Genomic DNA, 23,581 nt, shown 5'->3' with positions numbered 1-23,581 from the left:
TCATAAATAAATACTTATTCTATTTCAAAAAAGATACTATTGAAATTATGTAATTGATACTGTTTTTCAACCCTTTTATTTCAAATTGTTTTGTCATTTGAGGAATGGATACAAGATCAATTTCTATTCAATCTCGAGGACAAACACTGATGAAATGTTTTCTTATCGAATGATTGATAATGAACAATAAATATAAAATGATTGTATATGTTGTGTTTTTGTTTGAAAGGTTTCAGGTGAACTTGTGTCAAATCTTTTTTGTTCCCCTTATCTGATTTATTTAACTATTCAAGTCTGTTCTTATAGCCATTAAGTGGTTTCTTATCACTGCATTGTACAGTATATGGCAGGAGTATACGAGTGGTAAATGCTGGGAATAATGAACACTGTCCAAACACACTACATGATATAAAAAGGCCAGGGTATAGCCAGTCCAATGTACTGTACTCCCAGGTAACTGATCAGACAAGATGAAGTTGGCTGTTGTGCTGTTTGCCTTAGTGACCCTTTCTGAGTGCCTTCTCAAGTAAGTACCATCATTCCTTAAATAAAATGTATAATGTATTTCATTTCTTGCACTTGCACCTTATATCATTGTAGATTTCTGTAGGGTATTGTGTTGAGAGAAACATGAGGGTAGCTTTTAAAAATGCTGAAACAAAAGTGAAAGGAAATCAGTTTTCTAACTGCAGCATCAGACCGTTTTGAGGCTCTGTTCCTCTGAGCCACAGAGATTTCAGTAGTGTTATATTATCTGACGCTAAACTAGAGATGTCCATTCTGTGGCCCAGGATTCCTCTGATAAAGGGGAAGTCAGCCAGGCAAACTCTGGAGGAGAAGGGTCTGTATGAAGAGTTCCATAGGAAGTATCGCTACAACCCCAGAGCCAAGTTTAACAGCAGGGCGGGTGGTGCCATGGTGCCCATGATCTACTATCCAGAGGTGAGTGCACCTAGCTATAGCCCAGATTGTCTGGTGACTGCTTAGGCTTACTCAAGTGTCTGGCTGAAACATTCATCATATCATCTCATGAATCTCTCTCTGTCGTTCTCTCTTGACTGTCTCACACAGTCGACATACTACGGAGTCATCGCCATTGGTACTCCCCCTCAGTCGTTCAAGGTTCTCTTTGACACAGGATCTGCTGACCTGTGGGTGCCCTCTGTCCATTGCAGCAGCAGCCAGGCCTGCAGTGAGTATGGACACACATTGATGACAGGGATGCTAAGATACACAACCGTGAAACAATGAAATAATAACTAATTGTGGAACTGTATCTAAACATGACATTTTATTCTTTGATTCTTTGTTGAAAATGTTAATTTAAATCATGTCTACTCCTCTCTCTTCCCACCCTCACCAGACAACCATGCCAGGTTCAACACTACAGCATCCTCCACATTCCAGCCCAGCTCAGAGACTTTCTCCATCCAATATGTCACTGGTTACATGACAGGGGATGTGGGATATGACACCGTAACAGTGAGAAACATAAATATCTATTTACTTTCTCCCACATTGGTAATGTAACACTATATGTACTCTCAGTATGGCACTCACATTTCTGGAATAAATTAAATATTACCACTACCTTTTTAAAACCAAGTTTAACTTTATTTCCCAAACACAATTCAACATAATCACAATCGTTTGTTTTTTACTTTTTATTATTTTAAGCATATTTTAACACTGTCTTAAGACCTAACAAACACTTTGTAGTTGTTTAACACTGAGAAGAAAATATTTCAATTTGCTGAACTTGCCATTGGCTCAACCATTGGCTCAACATACTCCATGGCCATTGGCTCAACTTACCCCAAGGCAAACATTTAGACTATATTAGTCCACACAGCTACACTGCACTTTCATGCTAAGTTTAGGACCTCACATTGAAGCTTATAGAGACTGATGTATGAAAATCTGTTTTTTGGACCTAACTTCTTAAATATTTTGTCAAATTAAACATTTTGTGTAAAACACTCTAAAGTTTCCAAAACTGTCAAAATATTGTCTGTGAGTATAACAGAACTGATATTGCAGGCAAAACCCTGAGGAAAATCAAAACAGGAAGTGACTTCTATTTTGAAAACTCCATATTCCATAGCCTGCCTTTGCTCCATTTAAAGGGATATCAACCAGATTCCTTTTCCTATCGCTTCCTCAAGGTGTCAACAGTCTTTAGACATAGTTTCTGGATTTTATTTTGAAAAATGAGTGAGAAAGATAACATCGCATCATTGTATGGCCGGGTGCCAGCAGTGTTTTGCTTGGCGCAACAGAGTTTGGGCAGCCATTGCCTGGCCCTTTCCTACTGGAAAAAGACAGTTGCGGTTGATATATTATCGATTATATATTTGAAAAACAACCTGAGGATTGATTATAAAAAAACATTTGACATGTTTCTGTGGACATTACGGATACTATTTGGAATTTGTCTGCGTTGTCGTGACCGCACTTTCCTGTGGATTTCTGAACATAATGCGCCAAACAAACTGAGGTATTATGGATATAAAAATCATCTTTATAGAACAAAAGGAACATTTATTGTGTAACGGGGAGTCTCGTGAGTGAAAACATCCAAAGATCATCAAAGGTAAACAATTAATTTGATTGCTTTTCTGATTTTTGTGACCAAGCTACTTGATGCTAGGTGTTCATAATGTTTTGTCGAGCGATCGATAAACTTACACAAACGCTTGGATGACTTTCGCTGTAAAGCATATTTTCAAAATCTGACACCACAGGTGGATTAGCAAAAGGCTAAGCTGTGTTTTGCTATATTGCACTTGTGATTTCATGAATATAAATATTTTTAGTAATATTATTTGAATGTGGCGTTATGCAATTCAGCGGTTGTTGATGACAATTATCCCGCTAAAGGGATGGGTAGCGTCAAGAAGTTAACCTGTCTCCTCCCTTCATCTACACTAATTGAAGTGGATTTATCAACGGACATCATTACAATAAGGGATCATAACCTTCACCTGGTCAGTCTATGTCATGGAAAGAGCAGGTGTTCTTAATGTTTATACACTCAGTGTATATAAAACATAGGGAAATAACATATTTTACTTCACTAGGCCTTTGAAATGTGTCACCACCAGCATTTTGAGTGGATGTGTGTGTGTGACTGTTTTTTCCCCTCAGTTCGGTGACTTGTATGTGACACACCAGATCTTTGGCCTGAGTCTGGTGGAGGATGCTTTCCTGGATAACTTACCATGGGATGGGATTCTGGGCCTGGCCTTCCCCAACCAGCAGTCAATTAACGGAGGTACTCCTGTATTTGACAACATTTGGAAACAAGGAAAGATCCCTCAAGACCTGTTCTCCATCTATTTGACCAGGTGAGATTTCATTGGAGGAATAAGTAGACAGGGTTGGGAGGAGGAGGCGGGGACGATCTGCTGATGTTTACTAAGTCCTTCTATGTGATGAACATGTAAATTCTTCTTCCCAGCTCTGTAGATGGCAGTATGTTAATCCTGGGAGGAACTGACCCCTCCTACTTCACAGGAAACATCCAATGGATTCCCATCTCTCAACCTACTGGCTACTGGCAGATTAATGTAGACAGGTAATATTATGGACGGCTAGTGTTTTATGAGTGTATGTGTAACAGAATTGATGGTGATAATTTTCCCACACAAGACACCAGCCAAGTTCAAACTCATTAAGGATGATAAGGCACTGGTGTTATGCCAACTTTTGTTGTTGATGACTCTGCAGAATAGTGATGCTCTGCTGAATGTGCTCTGCTTGTTGCAGTATTACTATCAATGGGAATACTGTGGCGTGTGCAGCGGGCTGCCAAGCTGTAGTAGACTCTGGCACCACTGAGATCCTAGGGCCTACCAGGGACATCAATAACATCAATGGCTGGGTGGGAGCCTACAGCGAAGAGGTGGGTTTCACTGGATCTCAGTCTTATGAACACAGTTTTGTAATGGATGTTTGTTAAGGTTTTCAGATTTCTAATAACTGAGGTGGAAATGATTTATGTTACTAATGGATGTGGCTCTGTAAAAGTTTTCAGGATAAAATAAAAAATAAACATTCCTCACTTCTTTACAGGGTCTTGTGAGTTGCAGTAACATAAAGCGCATGCCTGAGATTATCTTCAACATCAATGGATTCGGCTTCCCTCTCCCAGCATCAACCTATGTTTTCCCAGTAAGTATCTCTAAAATGTAGTCTAATGTTCCATTTGAGCATGTATTTGAGTGCAAAATCATACTATTTTAGAGATATTTAAAGAATCATGCCAGTTAAAATAACCACAGATGTGCCAATGCTATTACGGTAATTTAATAATTGTTGCAATGTAAGGAAATCAACAATGTTGAGAAACTTTTCCACCTGGAAGTCATACTCCCTCTCTTCTCCCTCCAGTATGGCTCCAGCTGTACTACTGGTTTTGGCACCTGGGACAATGATCAGTGGATTCTGGGTGAGGTCTTTATGAGGCAGTTCTACACTGTCTTCAACAGAGAACAGAACTCTGTGGGCTTGGCCCAGGCTAAAAAGAGTCCAGAGTCAAACTGACACTGACAACCCTGCTGGTGCCCTGACATACCCGTCTGCATCTCAGACTGATAGAGATTCGCCAGCCAAACCATCTTCACTCCACTTATGTTTACATCTGAAGTGAACAATAGACATGGGTAATGGAAAATGAAAAAATCTCCACTACTATGCAATTGTTCCAATTATGCAAATAAAACAAAGTTAACCTGTATCCAATTAATGATTGATTAAGTCTATTATGCTGTTTTTCAAATGTGTTGTCTGTTTGATACTTGAAATGGATTTTCATTCAGATTAACCAGATTGTTTATTGTCCCATCCTCCTTATAAACTTGAGTGTTCTCCTCTGGTGTCAGACTGTATGTTCAGCTCAATAATTCACAATGCTGCCCACTAGATGGCATAACAACCCCTGGAGACTCAAATAGACACTATATATTTTGCTATTCATTTAATTGAGTCAAGATGGGCCTTACAGAGAAAGGATGAGTCATCCTCTTTGAATTCAGTCCACACACACACACACACACACACACACACACACACACACACACACATCATTCATCATCAGCAGCCACTGACTGGCATTAACCTCGTCATCCTAGATGGATTCAGGTCGTTTTTACATTTCCTCTGCAGATCAAACGGTTCTAATTATAAACTATACTTGAATATCTATAAGATGGAAATGTATAATTTTTACCACTATATGTGACGATAATACATATTGTACAGTATGTTACAGCAAGGCCATAGACTTCTTGCAGGGTAGCCTAGTGGTTAGAGCGTTGGACTAGTAACCGGAAGGTTGCGAGTTCAAACCCCTGAGCTGACAAGGTACAAATCTGTCATTCTGCCCCTGAACAGGCAGTTAACCCACTGTTCCCAGGCCGTCATTGAAAATAAGAATGTGTTCTTAACTGACTTGCCTGGTTAAATAAAGGTAAAATTTAAAAAAAATTAAATTGCAGTGAAAAGATCATGCATTCATTAATGTGCAGTAATCTCAGCATCTATCCACTATAAACCCTGTATGATCCAGTCCTTTTTACAGAGAGGGGGATACCAATGTATTGTTGTTCATTCAGAACATCTGCTGCTTTAAATCACCCAGTTTAATCGTACTTGTCACTTCATTACAAAAACCTGGATGGTTTTGCTGCTGGTGAGGGTCAATATAGTAATATAAGACATCTGAGGTGACTGAATCAGGGTTTGCATCCCAATGGCACCCTATTCCCTGGCCAGAGCCCTATGGACCCTGGTCCAAAGTAGTGTACTATATAAGGAATAGGGTGCCAATTGGGACGCACATCCCTCTCCAGTCCTCTTGATCAATCTAGTAGAAGTCTTCATTTACACTTTCTTCTGCAGAGATTGACACTTCATTCATAATGACATTGAATACAGTAGTTCAGATTGGTGATAAACACAAATGCACACAGAAACACACTGTCGTTCCTTCAGTCTACCTGTTATTGAGTTACCTGTAAATGACATATGGGACGTGATGGTGTGCACATAGGAAGAATAAAGAGCTTGCATCAAACAGTGCCAGAAGAAAGTAAATGGACAGATGAGTGCAATACACACTGCTTCCTGATTAAGCTGAGTTTCTACCTCAGTGATCTGTGAGCTCTAGCATTTCATCCCCCAGTGACCACAGTGCATGTCATTAGGGTATTATAGAAACAGAAGACAGTGGAGTGGCATGCCATTTGGCTCAGCAAAGCCTGATATTCAGGCTCACAAAATCGCAAGGAGTGCTGTTATGAAGCATCAATTCAGATATTGAGATGTTTCAACTTCCTGTTATGTGTGTCTTGAGTGCCCCTTTCCTAGAAAACACAGCATCGTCACACTTCTTGTCTTGGATCTTTATAAGGTTGTGAATACAGTTGACAGCTACAGGTACAGTGGATGAACAGGAAGACATTTGAGAGCATAGGAGAGAGATTCTGACAAAAGACTGTCATTACAGATTAATGCATTTGTACTTGACCCATCAATATGCAGTGAGTTGAGACATTGAAGTATTCTTAATATAGTAAGTAACACAGATGTACAGTAGGTAAACCCAGAACATCACGAGAAATGACTACAACAAAGACACAATACTTGTACATATAGATACAAATAACAATTACTCAGCTGATTCCCTTTTTGAGTATCATAGGAGACTACGCACGTTACTCTTTGCATATTTGAAGTAATTCATTGCTTGGTCCAAAATGATACATTTTCTTCACCTGGAAAAAATGATAAGTCTTTAAAACAGAAGAGCCAGAGGTCCAATAGCCTCTACCAGAAATGACCATGTCAATCATACAATGTCAATCATAGTTAAAAACTCACCCACAGTATCTTGCAACATATTTACATAATTATCAATACTGTAGAGATACATAATATTAAACATCTGATTAATATATAGTATGTGATAGTTGGATAATGTGTAGTACAATGCCAGAAAATTGTCCAATTTAAGGGTCTTCAAAGCATAACAAGAGAATAGGTTAAGATAATACTTCAATTACAATGGCACCTGATTTCAAGTTAAGAGGGACAGAGATACTTAGGTTGAAAAGCTGTCAGTCAAGGTCATATCTAATGAAGCACGGTAAGAAACCCCCATAGCCTACAACTGGGTGACTGAGCAGAGCTACATCATAAGGTTCAGCTTCAAAACAAGAGCTCAAACCACCTTGATAAACAGATGGGTAAAATTAACATCTGACTGTTTGTTGACCATTTTTCCAGAGCTCATCTTGCTGGCATAATATCAATGACCTTTGTATTATACCACCTACATCCGTCCTTAATCTTCTAGATGCAGTTGTGTCTGTTTAGCAATACAAGTAAATGACAGGATGACACAGTATCTGTTGTTCCAGTGCTAGAGTTGTGTTTACATCCAATGCTCAGCTGTGGCAGGGGCGCTAAGTGGGCTAGCATATTAGCTGTACTACTGGCTGCTATTTCTGACCGTGTTTTTGAGACGATCGCCCAGTAGGTATTTGTCCGTTTGGTTAGGGACTTGAACCCATAACCAGAAGTACTCAGTGGATTGTCACAACAACTCCCTTTGGTAGGACTGGGCTTGGCTGCTAACAAATATCCTTTCTGTCCCAGGCACACACTGTCCCACCAGCATTCCCCACCTTATAGTGATTAAGTGACAGAAACTATTCTTAGCCTGGTGATCCAGGCTTCACAGCAGCACAGATGTATTGGAGCAATGTTGTGTCTATTGCATTAAATATATTTTAATGCTGCTTCTATTGGTTATATGAATTCAGCTACAACTCGTAATGTTTTTGTGCCCCCTATCACTGGAAAGCATTAACAATATTGGTATTTTAAAACATAGAGATTGAAGCATTTGATGAACACAGATTGCTACAGAATAAATTAGTGAGAATGAATCCTCATTTGGTTGAATGTTCTTGTCTTATAAAAAAGACAAGATAGTGTAATACCACTACGTAAAGCTATTTGCCCTACTGAACTGATGCATATGGGAAGTGGACAGCCTCTTTCTGCTTAATTATCAAGTCACAGTCCGACTGAGGCAGATGAGTCGCCCATCCTCCCCCTTCCCCCAAATGTTTTGATGTGAAAGATCTTCTAGTTGAAGCGAAACACCCTTTCACACCACAATAGGGGTGTCCGAGCACACAGAGCTCAGAGACTCCACATCTGACTTTCTTCTCTGTTCCTGCTTTCCTCTGTCCTCCTCCTGCCACTCCTCCTCCTCCTCCCCACATGGGCTCAGTCGCCCATTCTGCTCGATCAGGCCCTTTGGGTCCGGGAAGGCCACATGCCTGTTGAAGGGAGGCTTATCGAAGGCCCCCCCTCCTCCTCCTCCACCTCCCTCTGGGCCTGTGTCCTCATGGGTGGGAGAAACACTGACAGTGGAGGAGTGGAGGCTGTCCCCCAGAGCCCTCTTGTCCAGGCCCTGGCTTGAGCAGCAGAAGCAGCGGCAGGGTGTGAGGTAGAGGTAGATGAGCACCATCACCGCACTGGCCAGACAGCCCACCAGCGTGGTGTAAGCAGTCTTCATGCCCTCGTGTCCTCCAGCCTGAGTGGTGTTGTGCACCTCCACAGTCACATACAGAGTCTCATTGAGGGAGTCCCCCACTGCGTAACAGGTGTAGACTCCAGAGTCCTCTAGCGTGAGGGGGCCGATCTGCAGACTGCCGTCGTTGAGGACCCGAGCACTTTGGTTCCCAGAGGACACCTGTACATTGCCGGGCAAGACCCAGCTCTTCAGCACGTCCCTCTGCCTGGTGTCACAGCCCAGGTTTAAAATCTGCTCTAGATAGGCCTCCTCGCCTATGATGGTCACAGCGCTGCAATTTAGATGGACCTTGTTAAGCTCCAAGGTAAGCACCTTCTCCTTCTGCGTGCCTGGGAGTAGACAGGTGTGGTCGTCCCTGAAGTCAGTGGCGGAGCTGAGCTCCTGGAGGTGCCAGCGGGCCAGCATGCTGTACAGCTCACAGCTGCAGGGCAGCGGATTGTTGTGGAAGTAGAGACCGTTCTTGATCCAGGCAGGCAGGACCTGGAGCTCCTGTATGGGCAGGAGTTTAACCCGGTTGGTGGACACATCCAGTAGTGTGAGCTTCTCAAGCCGGTTCCTCTCCTTAACCAGCTCCAAGGGGAAGCGTTTCACCTGGTTCTGGCTGAGGTAGAGCTTCTGCAGGCTATTGAGGCCCGAGAAGGCGGTGCGGTCGATCTGGGAGATGTGGTTGTTGTAAAGCAGCAGCACCTCCAGGTGCTCCAGGGGCTCGAAAATGAACTCTTCCAGGATTTTCAGGCCGTTTGAGGACAGATCCAGGTAACGCAGCCATGTGACGTACAGAAAAGCCTCAGAGGAGAGAAAGGTGAGGCCGTTGTTGCTGAGCAGGAGACTGTGCAGCTTGCTGAGCTTGACCGGGGTCCATTCAGCTTTCAGTTTACTGATTTGGTTGAAGCTAAGGTCCAGCACAGCGGTGTAGCGAGGCAGAGCCATGGGGATTCCGGTCAGGTTCATCTTGGAGCAGCTGACGATGTTGCTAGCACACAAACAGGTTTTGTGGCAGGTGATAGGTTTGGAGCTGGTCATTGCTCCTGGAGGCAGTAGGAGAGTCAGGACCAGAAGGGCAAAGAGCCCCTTAATAGACACTCCTGCTATGGCACAATGGGAACCAGAGAGTAGCCCATCCACCATGTCTGGTGCAAGCATGGTGGAAGATGTTGGATGAATTTTTTGATAGGGAATCTTTGTTTTCAAAATGCAGCATTTAGGCTGCATATGACATACACCGCCAAACGACCATGTGCTGAAATAAAGTATTGTAATGTTATTCATCACATCTTTTATGGGAGGTCAGTAGCACATTGTTTACACTCACCTTGATATTTGTAGTGTCCCCTGGCAAAAATTATGCCAACACCTAGCTATAACATTAACAACCATATGACTTGATCATATCTCACACATGTGGGCTGTCAAGCAGAGTAGATGCACTACAAACAGTAATGTAATTTACCCATACACACTTGGTACACTTACCTGGGTGCATTGCACCACAGGACATCTACAATTATTCCCATCATGAGTTGAACTTCATGCATCTCTGTACAAATCCGTCCTTCATCTCCATGCTTGTTTCATTCACTAACACATGTTAAACATTGGACACGCTGCCTACAGCCTACACATCTCGCCACATCAGTCACAGAAAGCACTGCATAATGTACAATAGTCTATGGCTACATAAAAAAAGCTGAGTACTTTTTTTATCTGCTGATGCCACAATCTGACTCAATAAGATACATTTACAAACTTGCATATTTAAGATAATAAATGAAACATTGTTTCATTTTCAAAAACCTATAGAAACCTTCACAACATCCAGAAGAACACTGCGTATACACAAGCTTTATTTTACCTTGTGCTCCCTCTCAAGGCGTAAACTGAAGAAGATCAAAGGCGATATTGAGAAATGTCGCAGGTTGAACAGCAAATGGATCCACGACGTCGATGCAAAATAGTAGCCTATCAATAGGCTATAATTCATATAAACAAAGCGAATTCGGAAGTGCTTCTAGCAGAGTAAACCACAGCCGAATGATGTCAAGCTTTCTATGCCGTAACAAAGAGAGAGACGCAACAGCCTTCTGATTGATTACTGGGAGGGCGCTCACGGGATGCGCTATAACAAACACAGCACCGACCTCGAGCCAAGTCCATTAGTTTTCAACCCAGTATCCCAATGCAACAGTTTTACGGATTATTATCATGGAAGGTAGAAAAAAACGATTAAATATGGAATACAGATTAGGAGAAAGGGGTTTTAAGGGGTAGCCTATTTATTTTAGTTACTGGGTTATTTTCTTTTCTTCTGTAGGTCTAATAACAGGTGAAAACTTTACTCAGGTGTATGTTAATGTGGCCCATTGTATAATTCAGCCTATTTTGGTTTCTTCATTTCGAAAATAGGTCATACAATATGATGTGAAAAAAGGAAAATGCCACCTGAATCAAAGTGATGAGTTACCCAGAGCTACCCTCTAGTCTAGTCTAGACTAAACACAGCCACCACATTTCATATTTCACATTTTCTCCCTCACATTTTCCCTTTCTCCCTTCTCCCTTCTCCCTTTTTTATATGTCAGGTTGTTGTATGGATGTGAGAATCTTATATTTCCATGAATTAATGTCATTATAGTGTTGTTCTATTGCTAACAGTGGAGGGTTCTGTGTTCAACCGTGGTAGATGAGTTGTCTTCATTATAACTGAGGAGGAGCGTTAATAAGAGGATTGTGCTGTTCAGTTCAAAGCCTGAAGGACAATTACTGTCATATCTGTCCACAGACCAGTGCTAATTTGATCATCAAATGGGGCCTTTTCACATTCTGTGCAGTTTCTAGACAGAAGGGGTCCTTGGAGGAGGTTTATCTTATCCCCGTTGTGCAGTGGAGGACATGACAGTTTGTCCTTCTCAGTGAAGAACACCTCAAATAGAGTCACATGTGCTTCCATTGAGAGATGAGACCTCACTGTCTGTATAGGAGCTGGCAAGAAGCATCATGATCCGTTTGAACTGTAGATGCTCCTTATCAGAGTGTGTGATGTGCATATTAATATGTGTTGGTGGATCAATATGTTGACTTGTAAGGAGTGGAATATTGCATACAGAGGAATTACGAGATTCTTCATTGATTATCAGATGCAGAAATGTGTGACCTTACTGAACAGCCCTGGTTTAGATTGCATGCAGGTGGCACACTAAGTAGCATTATCCTTTACATTGCCCTGACTTTGATCATTTATACCGTAGTGGGGATTTTTTTTTACATCTTGCTGGTGAGAAAGGTCTCACTTGAGATGAGTTGACCCCACCTCTCTGTTAACTCTCAGATCACATGGCACAAAAGATGTCACTTGAGCTTTCAGAGTGAAGAATGATGGGAACCATCTACAGGGCTGGTTGCCATGGAAGCCAAGGTCAGTGACAGGTTTCTGCTGCAGAGGCATTGAGGAGGGAGAGCAGAAAAGTGTGTGTCACAGGGTGACAGATTCTAGAGTCTGGGTTGAGCAGGCAGACGGAAGCAGAGGCAGACAACAAAAAGGATCGTTTTCCACATTTATTTTCACAAGGCATGGTTTTCAATAGTCACTGTTTCAGTAATCAAGTTTCAACACATTCTCAATTCGTTTTCACAATACAGTTCAAATGCTTCATTCTTCATTTCCATTTGAATTAACTCCATCTTTTAATTAACTCTATCTTTTATCAGACTTAGTCATACAGTACAGCATAAAGTCGATTTGCCATGTCCACTCATCAATCATTTCAGCCTTAAAGGTCCAGTGTAGTAAAAAATGTGATATTCCTGTGATTTATATTTATTTCCACACTATGAGGCTGGAATTGTGAAAACAATGATAATGTGCTTCTAGTGTAAGAGCTGTTTGAAAAGACCACCTGTTTTGGTGGGATGGAGTTTAGGCGTGTCTGGTGACATCACCAGGTGGTAAATAAGTTAATAGACCAATAAGAAAGAAGTTAAAAGCCTACCTGCCAATAGCAGCTAGTTTTCAGTTTTCCATCTCCACTCAGACCATTCCCAGACAGTCCTAGCAAAATTATTGGTTGAGAAATGTCTCTTTGCTAAGAAGTTATTTTTGTTTTTGTTTTTGTTTCTTTTTGACTGCATTAATTGAAAACAATCACAGTAAGGTACTCCATTGTTACCCAGAAATGATCTGACATTGAGATAAAAATGCCTGCATTGGACCTTTAAGCTCTGTTGCAACAACGCTCCACCATGCCTTTGGACTACATTGCTTCCTGTGGCCGGCAGTCTGGAGCACAAAAACAGGGGGGTTTAAATACGCAATTCAAAATCACATGATACATTAATCCTCCAATAGGAATACTTGATTGCTACATATGCAAAATAGTCACACCAATGACGTGTGTGTGTGTGTGTGTGTGTGTGTGTGTGTGTGTGTGTGTGTGTGTGTGTGTGTGTGTGTGTGTGTGTGTGTGTGTGTGTGTGTGTGTGTGTGTGTGTGTGTGTGTGTGTGTGTGTGTTATTGATTGTTAAGGGGGAGTATAATGACAATAATCATGAGGATATTAAAATTGTCAGGCAGCTGCATAACTCCATGGCCTTTAATCAAAAGCTTCCCCATTTCCACTCATACACTCCATGCAGATGGTTGAGATTAAATTACATGGACAGTATTGACAAAACATGATGAAACCTGAAGTAAATACATTAAGGATACATGAAAGGTTTGACATGTTTAATATCTAGCATACCTCTCAGTTATGTTTGAAACAACGGCGTGACAAAGAACCAGGGTGAGGTCAGGATCAGGGATCAGGTCATTGGATGAAGTCATCCCTACAGTATGTGTTGTGAAACAAAAGGAATGCTAAGCTCTCGCGTTCCATTCTCAGTCCACTAGCAACTGTTGGATAAGAACAGAGCACCCTCCCACTCCCAGTCGCATACCTTTTTTGGGGTGTAGGGGTGGGCTGGGGTGGGGAGGTATCCTAAAATAGACCATGGCGCTTCTTCTTCCGCCTTCCTCTGTGTTCGAAACACATGTACATTTGTGTATGTGTGTGAATGCATGACACAGATGGAAAGAGAGCAACCCTGGTGCTTATTCCCTCCCTCCCTCCCTCTACAGGAAGCTTGGTTCCTTATCTCCTTTCACACATTACAGTTTGCACCACATTACATCCACATATGACTCATGTATTCTGGGATGCGTTCTTAATGAGGAGTGTATTTCAGTCATATTGGAAGTAGAGTAGTTGTCCTTGTATATCCCACTGACATAGCTATGGTCACTATGGACCACCTCAGTTAGGGTGTCTGTCTCTGCTCTTGAGTGAAGATTGTGGGTAGGTTAGTGTGTTACGACAGACATACTCTGCAAGGCCAGTGGTTCCCTCTGCTCTCACTGAACCCTCAGAGTGGAGTGAGGTAAGACAGAGGAGGTAGTGACCCATTTCACTTCCTCTCTGCCAAGCACCTGTGCTTACACAAATCCTGACCTTGGTAATATCAGGTTCTATCTGTGCAAAGCATAGTTCTGAGATATTGAGCATCAATATTTTCACATCCCAGATCTCAGAGCTATTTTGTAGTGAATTCTTCTTTCATAACACATTAGGGTGCTCACCTTAAATGTACCAAAAGTGAAGAGTAACAAAATCCTGAGACATTTGTAAATCAGTTTTTTTAGGGGTGGTGCAGTCACAGATAGAACCGCATGGCTCTGAAATAGATGCTTTAAAGGAGTCAATGGAATGCAGAGAGTTCCGTTGCCCAGATTGGGGAACATTAAACAAATCTGTCCTACAAAGTGGATATTCGTCAATTTGTCATGATTTATGTGTTGTAACAGGCCCACGATGTGATTACTTAAGTCCGATTTGGATATATTTGGCTGTTTTGCTGCATAACATTTAGAAGTTGTCCCCTTTCAGGTTTAGAAGAAGTAACTGCTAAACGCTAGATCCCATTCACATAAACTGGTAGCATAGCTAGCATAAAGAAAATAGTGGTGGTAGTCAAAGTCGTTTTTAACTGTAATGCAGTTGATTAGTGATGATGACATAGACATTGGGGTTGACATCAATACAAGCATTACTCCAATTTTTACTTCAACATAGTGTGAAACACACATATAAACAATAGTTTAATGTAGGCAATTTTTTCTGAGGGAAAACGAGGAGATTCAGAATCTTTCCCCAAGGCCCTTTCCCCCATGTGTTTCCATGGCAATTCAATTGTTTTGGTCAAGTTCGATTGACCACTTTACCGCATCTACATGTATGTCAATCTGGCTTCAGCACAAGAGGTTCTACCTGACACTTCTGAATTAGACATGTTCAGTTTTTAAGAAAACTGTATCTATTTGAATAAATGATAGAATAACACTATTTAACGAGATAGAGTCATAGTACATCATCAACTACATTAACTAGAGTCTGCAGCTCGGCGGAATTCTAATTAGCATAATACAAAAAATCCCCATAAAAGTCTGTCTGTTTAAGATAGAGATTTCTTATTTTTTTGCATTCCACCCTTCCACATTTGCAGTGAAAGGTTCTCAGCGGTTCTCACAAAAACGTCTGTAGCAAGTTGGCCTACAAAACATGACACCTCTATGGAAAAAAGAGACTCGCACGTTTTGTTCTATGACGGCCACAAGGGTCACGGGACTCATCTGAAGTTGGCACTGCAGATCTGCCAACTTCTGTCTGTAGCGTTCGATCAGTTTGGGCTACATACAAATATGACCCCTCTATAGAAAGGTGAGTCTCTCACGAATACGTACATGTTGGCCTCACAAGACTTGTATAATATATATATATATATTCTCTGAAGGTACCTCAGTACAAGTTGAAAAAAATTAATGGAAGTACATACAGTTGAAGTTGGAAGTTTACATATATTTACGTTGGAGTCATTAAATCAAATTTTTCAACCACTCCACAAATTTCTTGTTAACAGACTATAGTTTTGGCAAGTCGGTTAGGACATCTGCTTTGTGCATGACACATGTCATTTTTCCAACAATTGTTTACAGACACATTATTTCACTTATCATTCACTGTATCACAATTCCAGTGGGTCAGAAGTTTACATACACTAAGTTGACTGTGCCTTTAAACAGCTTGGAAAATTACAGAAAATTATGTCATGGCTTTAAAAGCTTCTGATAGAAGCTTGCTAATTATTTTCCACCATAATTTGCAAATAAATTGATTACAAATCCTACAATGTGATTTTCTGGATATTTTTTTCTCATTTTGTCTGTCATAGTTGAAGTGTACCTATGATGAAAATTACAGGCCTCTGTCATCTTTTTAAGTGGGAGAACTTGCACAATTGGTGGCTAACTAAAAACTTTTTTGCCCCAATGTATATGTGTGTTTATTACAAACTGTTCTGAGCTCAAGGAGGAATGATTGGTCACCCTCACTCACATTACACAAGGACCGCATTGCATTGTGGGAAGGAGGAGTGCCACATTGATTGTTCAGTAAATTTAAAAGGAAGGATTAGGTCACTCTGGTTTTACAAGTCTATGCAGTAGCCTCTCTTCTCACAGAGCTTTATGAGAGCACACACCTGATTACGGCAGATACTGTAAAAGGTTTACAGCCTACTCCTCTCTCATTGCTGTCTAATACGTGCAGTGTATCAATTTTACATGAAACCCTGACCTTGCCCATCCCATTACTGCGATACAACCCGGGTGCAGCTGCAGCTCCCTGGATGAAACTGTAAGATGTATGGCTCCTCTAATAGCAGTAATTAACTCTGACTGACTGTCAGAGTAATAGTAGGACCAGAGACCGGGACACAAAATGACCTTCTCTCTTTCCGTCTCACAGTCACATGGCAGTCACAATACATTGAGTTATTGTACTGATAACAGTCATTAACTGGATGACAAGGGAAAGGTAAATCTATCAATAACCTCTGGGACCCCTAGGAACCTCTACGCTGCGAATGACATGTTCTTAACCGGTTAATTGAACACAATTCATTTGAATAAAACCACATTAAAGCTATGTAGAAAGAATGCGATTGGGCGTCAGATTGAACATCAGTCGGCTAGTTAAGGATTCTGTGACTAAGGCTGTTGTTTGGAGCCACAGCGTTACCCTGGTAATGAAACACACCTCTTACTGTCAGACCTCTTACTGTCTGCTGACCCCTCCTGTCTCAGCCTCCAGTATTTATGCTGCAGTAGTTTGTGTGTCGGGGGGCTAGGGTCAGTTAGGGTTATATCTGGAGTACTGCTCCTGTCCTATCCGGTGTCCTGTGTGAATTTAAGTATGCTCTCTCTAATTCTCTCTTTCTCTCTTTCTTTCTCTCTCTCTCGGAGGACCTGAGCCCTAGGACCATGCCTCAGGACTAACTGGCATGATCACTCTTTGCTGTCCCCAGTCCACCTGGCCGTGCTGCTGCTCCAGTTTCAACTGTTCTGCCTGTGATTATTATTATTTGACCATGCTGGTCATTTATGAACATTTGAACATCTTGGCCATGTTCTGTTATAATCTCCACCCGGCACAGCCAGAAGAGGACTGGCCACCCCATATAGCCTGGTTCCTCTCTAGGTTTCTTCCTAGGTTTTGGCCTTTCAACGGTTTTTTTTCCTAGCCACCGTGCTTTTACACCTGCATTGCTTGACAACAGTCAGTCACCCAATGGGATATGGGGGTGCGTTATTTTGGAGGGATATAAGGTGTGTCAGGTAGGGGTGTCAGAGTGTTGACCCTGTCCTGTGGTTTGTATTGGCAGCAGCATGGTGGAGGGAGGGGCGCACAAGTCACACGAGTCCTGGAGTCCTGATGAATGAGGCTGGCTGGGTTGGTGGCGGTGATGGAGGGCAGGTGAGCAGGGAAATGCATCTCCCTGCCCAGTACTCCCATCAGCCAAATGAGAAGTCTGAGAACACTGCTCTGCTGCTAACACTCATCATTGTTCAAGGGTATCAAGGTGTTTTAGCAGGTTTTAGGTACTATTTTAGATTTACAGTGCCATGTGAAAGTATTCACCACCTTGGCATTTTTCCTATTTTGTTTTCTTACAACCTGGAATTAAAATAGATTTTTGGGGGGTTTGTATCATTTGTTTTACACAACATGCCTACCCCTTTGAAGATACAAAATATTTTTTATTGTGAAACAAACAAGAAATAAGACAAAAAACAGTAAACTTGAGTGTGCATAACTACTCCCCCCCAAAGTCAATACTTTGTAGAGCCACCTTTTGCAGCAATCACAGCTGCAAGTCTCTTGGGGTATGTCTCTATAAGCTTGGCACATCTAGCCACTGGGATTTTTGCCCATTCTTCAAGGAAAAACTGCTCCAGCTCCTTCAAATTGGATGGGTTCTACTGGTGTACAGCAATCTTTAAGTCATACCACAGATTCTCAATTGGACTGAGGTCTGGGCTTTGACTAGGCCATTGTAACGGCAGATTTCCTCCTCCTCGTCTGAAGAGGAGTAAGGATCGGACCAAGATGCAGCGTGTTAAGTGTTCATGACGATTTTAATAAGAAAAGCACTGAACACTATGAAATACAAAACAATAAACGATAACGTGAAATAAACCACACCGAAACAGTACCGTGTGGTGAAAAACACTCACACGGAAACAAACACCCACAAACCAACAGTGAAACCCAGGCTACCTAAATATGGTTCTCAATCAGGGACAACGATAAACAGCTGCATCTGATTGAGAACCATATCAGGCCAAACACAGAAATAGAAAAAACATAGAAACACAAACATAGACTGGACACCCCAACTCAAGCCCTGACCATACGAAATAAAGACAAAACAAAGGAAATAAAGTACTCCCCCCCCCCCCCCCAAGGTGCAGACTCCGGCCGCAAAATCTGAACCTATAGGGGAGGGTCTGGGTGGGCGTCTGTAAGTGGTGGCGGTTCTGGCGCGGGACGTGGACCCCACTTCACCATAGTTCTAGTGCGCCTCTTCGTCCGCCTCCGTGGCCTCTTTAAAGCGGCGACCCTCGCCCTACCGACCTTGGACTGGGGACCCTAGAAATGGGTCCCGAATAGGCGGGAGACTCCGGCAGCGCCGGACAGGTGGGAGACTCCGGCAGCACTGGAACGGCGGGAGACTCCGGCAGCACTGGAGTGAAGGACGCCTCCGGCAGCGCCGGACAGGCGGGAGTCTCCGGCAGCTCTGGAGTGAAGGTCGATTCTGGCATCTCCTGGCTGACTGACGGCTCTGGCATCTCCTGGCTGGCTGGCGGCTCTGGCAGCTCCTGGCTGGCTGACAGCTCTGGCAGCTCCTGGCTGGCTGGCGGCTCTGGCAGCTCCTGGCTGGTTGGCGGCTCTGGCAGCTCCTGGTTGTCTGACGGCTCTGGCAGCTCCTGGCCGGCTGGCGGCTCTGGCAGCTCCTGGCCGGCTGGCGGCTCTGGCAGCTCCTGGCTGGCTGGCGGCTCTGGCAGCTCCTGGCTGGCTGGCGGCTCTGGCAGCTCCTGGCTGACTGACGGCTCTGGCAGCTCCTGGCTGACTGACGGCTCTGGCAGCTCAGGACAGACGTGAGACTCTTGCAGCTCAGGACAGACGGGAGACTCTAGCAGCTCAGGACAGACGGGAGACTCTAGCAGCTCAGGACAGACAAGAGACTCTAGCAGCTCAGGACAGACGGGAGACTCTGGCAGCTCAGGACAGATGGGAGACTCTAGCAGCTCAGGACAGACCGGAGACTCTGGCAGCTCTGGACAGACGGGAGGCTCTGGCAGCACTGGAGAGGAGGAAGGCTCGAGCAGCGCTGGACAGGCGGGAGACCATATAGGCAGAAAACGGAGAGACAACCTGGTGCGGGGGGCTACCACCGGAGGGCTGGTGCATGGAGGTGGCACTGGATAGACCGGACCATGCAGGCGCACTGGAGCTCTTGAGCACCGAGCCTGCCCAACCTTACCTGGTTGCATATATATATATATACGCATGCACCTCTTTTCTGTGTTTAAAAAAATAAGAATCATTTGAAAACAAGTTGTTTAAAAAAAATTCACTTCACCAATTTGGACTATTTATATATGTTCATTACATGATATCCAAACAAAAATACATTTAAATTACAGGTTGTAATGCAACAAAATAGGAAAAACGCCAAGGGGGATGAGTGCTTTTGCAAGGCACTGTATGTACTATTTCTACAGTACCCCTTCCATTATGAAATATATATATATGATTTTATGGTGTTATATAATTGTATTATATCCAATTTGATCATATTTTTATATCCAGGTAACTACTGCATTACGAGCTTGATTTAATTGAGTCCTAAGAAGGGTCCTCAGTTTATTATCTAGTTTAGGGGTCCTCAAACTTTTTCAGGCCGGGCACCCCTTTTGTGATAGCAAATTCATCAGGGACCCCCTCAATCAGAACACAACTCAAATGTGATAAAACATAGCATATAAAGAGTTCTACTATGACTTTAGCATTGCATGGCTCGATGAACCAAGTCCTGAGCCCTGGCAAATAACATTTTAAAGGCCTATCTCTTGGCATTAGAGAGAACATTTTGCAGTTTTCAAGCAAGTTGTCTGCAATTATACACCTTTTGTCATGAGGCAGAGAGATGTTTATGTTTTTTTTTAATGTGTGAGGCGAATACAAGAAATATTGAGTTGAAAAATACTGTATATAATTGGTGGAGTACTCTGGATACCAAACTCCCTGTGAGCCTCCCAATGAAGAAAAGTACAGAGAGATCCTTGATGAAAACCTGCTCCAGAGTGCTCAGGTCTTCAGACTTGGGCGAAGGTTCACCTTCCAACAGGACAACAACGCTAAGCACACAGCCAAAACAACACAGGAGTGGCTTCAGGACAAGTCTCTGAGTGTCCTTGAGTGGCCCAGCCAGAGCCCGGACTTGAACCCGATCGAACATTTCTGGAGAGACCTGAAAATAGCTGTGCAGCGGAGCTCCCTGTCCAACCTGACAGAGCTTGAGATAATCTGCAGAGAAGAATGAGAGGAACTCCCCAAATACAGGCGTTTCAAGCTTGTATCGCCATACCCAAGAAGACTCGACGCTGTAATCGCTGCCAAAGGTGCTTCAACAAAGTACTGAGTAAAGTGTTACATCTACGCCTGCCACACTCTCTACTGCTCATCCTGTGTCTCGCTAACCTGCCGCTACTCCCACAGTGCTCTCTCCCTCTTTCGCTCAGTGTGTGTGTGTGTGTGTGTGTGTGTGTGTGTGTGTGTGTGTGTGTGTGTGTGTGTGTGTGTGTGTGTGTGTGTGTGTGTGTGTGTGTGTGTGTGTGTGTGTGTGTGTGTGTGTGTGTGTGTGTGTGTGTGTGTGTGTGTGTGTGTGTGTGTGTGTGTGTGTGTCGGCGGACACAGGTGTGCTGGAGGCAGAGCAGATCCTCACCAGCTGCAACCTGTTCCATAATCAAGACATCTACAAATACTCAGCCCTGACAGTTTGTGACCTCTGCTCAGTCAATCTGCATTTTTAGCTGTTTGTTCCTGCATAGATCGTGTTTTCGTGTTGTGCCTGTTTTCCCTTGCCTGACACTGTTTTCCTCTCCGCTACAGTTCTGTCCACTCTGGTCCCTATCACCAGTCCCACGCTGCTACCCTTTCCTGGACCCATTCTCCAGTGCTTCCTTGGATTCCTCTCCGGACCTGCTTAGCCAGCCCCAACTCCCCTCGCTCCAGCACCTACCGCATCACCTTCTTTGTTAAGAAAAATATGGGTTGCTGAGGCCGTGCATAGACTTCCGTGGGCTGAATAACATCACTGTGAAGAACAAATATCCCTTGCCACTCATCAGTTCTGCTTTTGCCTCCACCATGGTGCCACGATGTTCACCATACTCAACCTCCAGAATGCCTACCACCTTGTCTGCATCAGAGAGGGGGATGAGTGGAAAACAGCATTCAACACACCACTTGGACACTTTCAGTATTTGGTCATGCCTTTTGGTCTCACTAATGCCCCTGCTGTTTTCAAGAGCCTAGTCAATGATGTATTGAGGGATGTGATTGGATGCTTCATTTTTGTCTATTTGGATGACATTCAGATTTTTTCTAAGGACTCGGAGGCTCACCAGCAACACATTCGCCAAGTTCTCCAATGGCTGTTTGAGAATGAGCTTTTTATTAAAGCTGAAAAATATGAGTTCCAATTACAGCCATCTGGCAGCACCTCTCACCACTCTCACCTCCACCTCCACTCCATTCCACTAGACCCCTGAGTCAGAGGCAGCTTCCTGGAACTCAAGCATCACTTCACTTCAGCTCCGATCCTCACCCAGCCAGACCCAGAACTCCAGTTCATCGTGGAGGTGGATACATCCGACACCGGGGTAGGTGCTGTTCTGTCTCAACGTCCGTCCTCTGATCAGAAACTCCACCCATGTGCATTCTTTTCCCGTAAGCTTTCACCTGCAGAGAAATTTTGACATCGGTTACCGGGAACTCGTGGCAGTGAAGCTAGCTCTTGAGGAATGGCGTCACTGGCTGGAGGGTTCTATTCTCCCCTTCATCGTGTGGACGGACCACGAAAACCTGTGCTACATCCAGACTGCCAAGCGACTGAATTCCCGGCAAGCCAGGTGGGCATTGTTCTTCAGAAGATTCAACTTCACACTCACTTATCGCCCCGGTTCTAGGAATACCAAGCCTGACTCCCTCTCCCGCCAGTTCACCACCAACAACACTGGTTCTGAGCCAGATACCATTGTGCCATCCATCTACATCGTTGCCACCGACTCCTGGGAGATCGAGTCCCGTATTTGCCAGGCTCAGCACAACCAGCCCGACCCAGGTTTGTTCCAGATTCAGTTCGCTCTGATGTTCTTCAGTAGGCCCATTCTACTCATCTCACCTGTCACCCGGGTATGAACAGACCCTCACCTTCCTGCATCAGCGCTTTTGGTGGTCCACCATGGAGATAAATATCCGGGAGTTTGTCTCAGCCTGCTCAGTCTGTGCCCAGAATAAGACCTCCACTTAACCTGTTTCTGGCCTGCTTCACCCTCTTCTCATACCCAGTCGCCTCTGGTCACACATAGCTCTGGACTTTGTCACAAGCCTTCCCCCATCTAACGGTAACTCAGTCATCCTCACTATAATTGACAGATTTTCCAAAGCAGCTCACTTCATTCCCCTCTCCAAGCTTCCGTCCTCCAGGGAGACTGAGGACCTGCTGGTGTCGCATGTGTTTCATCTGCATGGCATTCCTACTGACATCGTTTCCGACAGAGGACCCACGTTTACATCCCAGGTATGGAGATCCTTTTGTTCAGCACTGGGTATCAATGTCAGTCTTTCATCTGGATATCACCCCCAACCAAGAGATGGAGACTGCCCTACGCTGCGTGACTTCGACTAACCCTCCTGCTGGAGTGCTCAGCTACCCTGGGTGGAATATACCCACAAAACCCTCACCAACGCCTCGGAAGTTATGTCACCCTTCGAGTGTGCTCTGGGTTATCAACCCCCCTTGTTCCCCACCCAAGAGGTCGAGGTGGCGGTTCCCTCAGACTATGACCATATGCACCATTGTCATCGCACCTGGAGGAAGGCCAGCTGCTCTTCTTTGTGCCTCCGCCAGGACACAGTCCCAAGCCAACCATCGCCGTGCCTCAGCTCCAGGCTCCACACTCCAGGCTTCTCATCAAAGGACCTGCCATTAATTAAAGGTGGCTTCTAAAAAACTTTCCCCCCGATTCATTGGTCCCTTTGAAATTGATTGTGTCATTAACCCCTCTGCTGTGCACCTGAAACTCCCAGCCTCTCTCAGATCCACCCTACCTTCCCTGATCAAACTTGTCAGTTCCAGTCCCGTCTCTTCCTGCAGCAGCTCCTCCACCCCGTCGGCTCATCAATGACCATCCTGCCTATACTGTCCGGCAGCTTCTGGATGTGCGCCGTCAGGGTTGCGGCTGGCAATACCTGGTGGACTGGGAGGGATACGGGCCTGGGGGGGACGGGGACTGTTACATCTGTGCCTGCCACG

The 23,581-nt window shown here is 43.9% G+C and overlaps 2 protein-coding genes across 3 annotated transcripts; one reads left to right on the top strand and one right to left on the bottom strand.

Moving 5' to 3' along the window:
- The first annotated feature begins 365 nt into the window (after nt 1–365).
- LOC124031305 (pepsin A-like) lies at nt 366–4,877 on the top strand. Its single transcript, XM_046342390.1, has 9 exons — nt 366–526; nt 792–942; nt 1,072–1,192; nt 1,364–1,482; nt 3,148–3,347; nt 3,461–3,577; nt 3,769–3,904; nt 4,075–4,173; nt 4,393–4,877. The coding sequence occupies exons 1-9, from the start codon at nt 471–473 to the stop codon at nt 4,543–4,545; spliced, it is 1,152 nt and encodes a 383-aa protein (XP_046198346.1). The 5' UTR covers nt 366–470; the 3' UTR covers nt 4,546–4,877.
- A 2,181-nt stretch (nt 4,878–7,058) lies between these two features.
- LOC124031304 (amphoterin-induced protein 1-like) lies at nt 7,059–10,725 on the bottom strand. Of its 2 annotated transcripts, none has more exons than XM_046342389.1 (2): nt 10,461–10,725; nt 7,059–9,848 (listed from the first exon to the last, which is right to left on the bottom strand). In XM_046342389.1, the coding sequence occupies exon 2, from the start codon at nt 9,818–9,820 to the stop codon at nt 8,177–8,179; it is 1,644 nt and encodes a 547-aa protein (XP_046198345.1). In that variant the 5' UTR covers nt 9,821–9,848; nt 10,461–10,725; the 3' UTR covers nt 7,059–8,176. The 2 variants fall into 2 exon arrangements, with proteins under 2 accessions (XP_046198345.1, XP_046198344.1); XM_046342388.1 differs by lacking the exon at nt 10,461–10,725 and adding an exon at nt 10,082–10,373.
- Between the last annotated feature and the right edge of the window lie 12,856 nt (nt 10,726–23,581).

The sequence above is a fragment of the Oncorhynchus gorbuscha genome, linkage group LG03 (genome assembly GCF_021184085.1).
Source record: "Oncorhynchus gorbuscha isolate QuinsamMale2020 ecotype Even-year linkage group LG03, OgorEven_v1.0, whole genome shotgun sequence".
Classification (NCBI taxonomy): Eukaryota; Metazoa; Chordata; class Actinopteri; order Salmoniformes; family Salmonidae; genus Oncorhynchus; species Oncorhynchus gorbuscha.
This window is presented reverse-complemented; position numbering and strand designations above follow the sequence as displayed.

Excerpts from the sequence above, each read along its gene's own strand:
- LOC124031305 (XM_046342390.1), top strand. The coding sequence starts at position 471 with ATGAAGTTGGCTGTTGTGCTGTTTGCCTTAGTGACCCTTTCTGAGTGC. Across the intron at positions 1,193-1,363 it reads CAGCAGCAGCCAGGCCTGCA|ACAACCATGCCAGGTTCAAC; the intron begins GTGAGTATGGAC and ends CACCCTCACCAG. Across the intron at positions 4,174-4,392 it reads CATCAACCTATGTTTTCCCA|TATGGCTCCAGCTGTACTAC; the intron begins GTAAGTATCTCT and ends TTCTCCCTCCAG.
- LOC124031304 (XM_046342388.1), bottom strand. The coding sequence starts at position 10,143 with ATGCATGAAGTTCAACTCATGATGGGAATAATTGTAGATGTCCTGTGG. Across the intron at positions 9,849-10,081 it reads CTGTGGTGCAATGCACCCAG|CACATGGTCGTTTGGCGGTG; the intron begins GTAAGTGTACCA and ends ACTTTATTTCAG.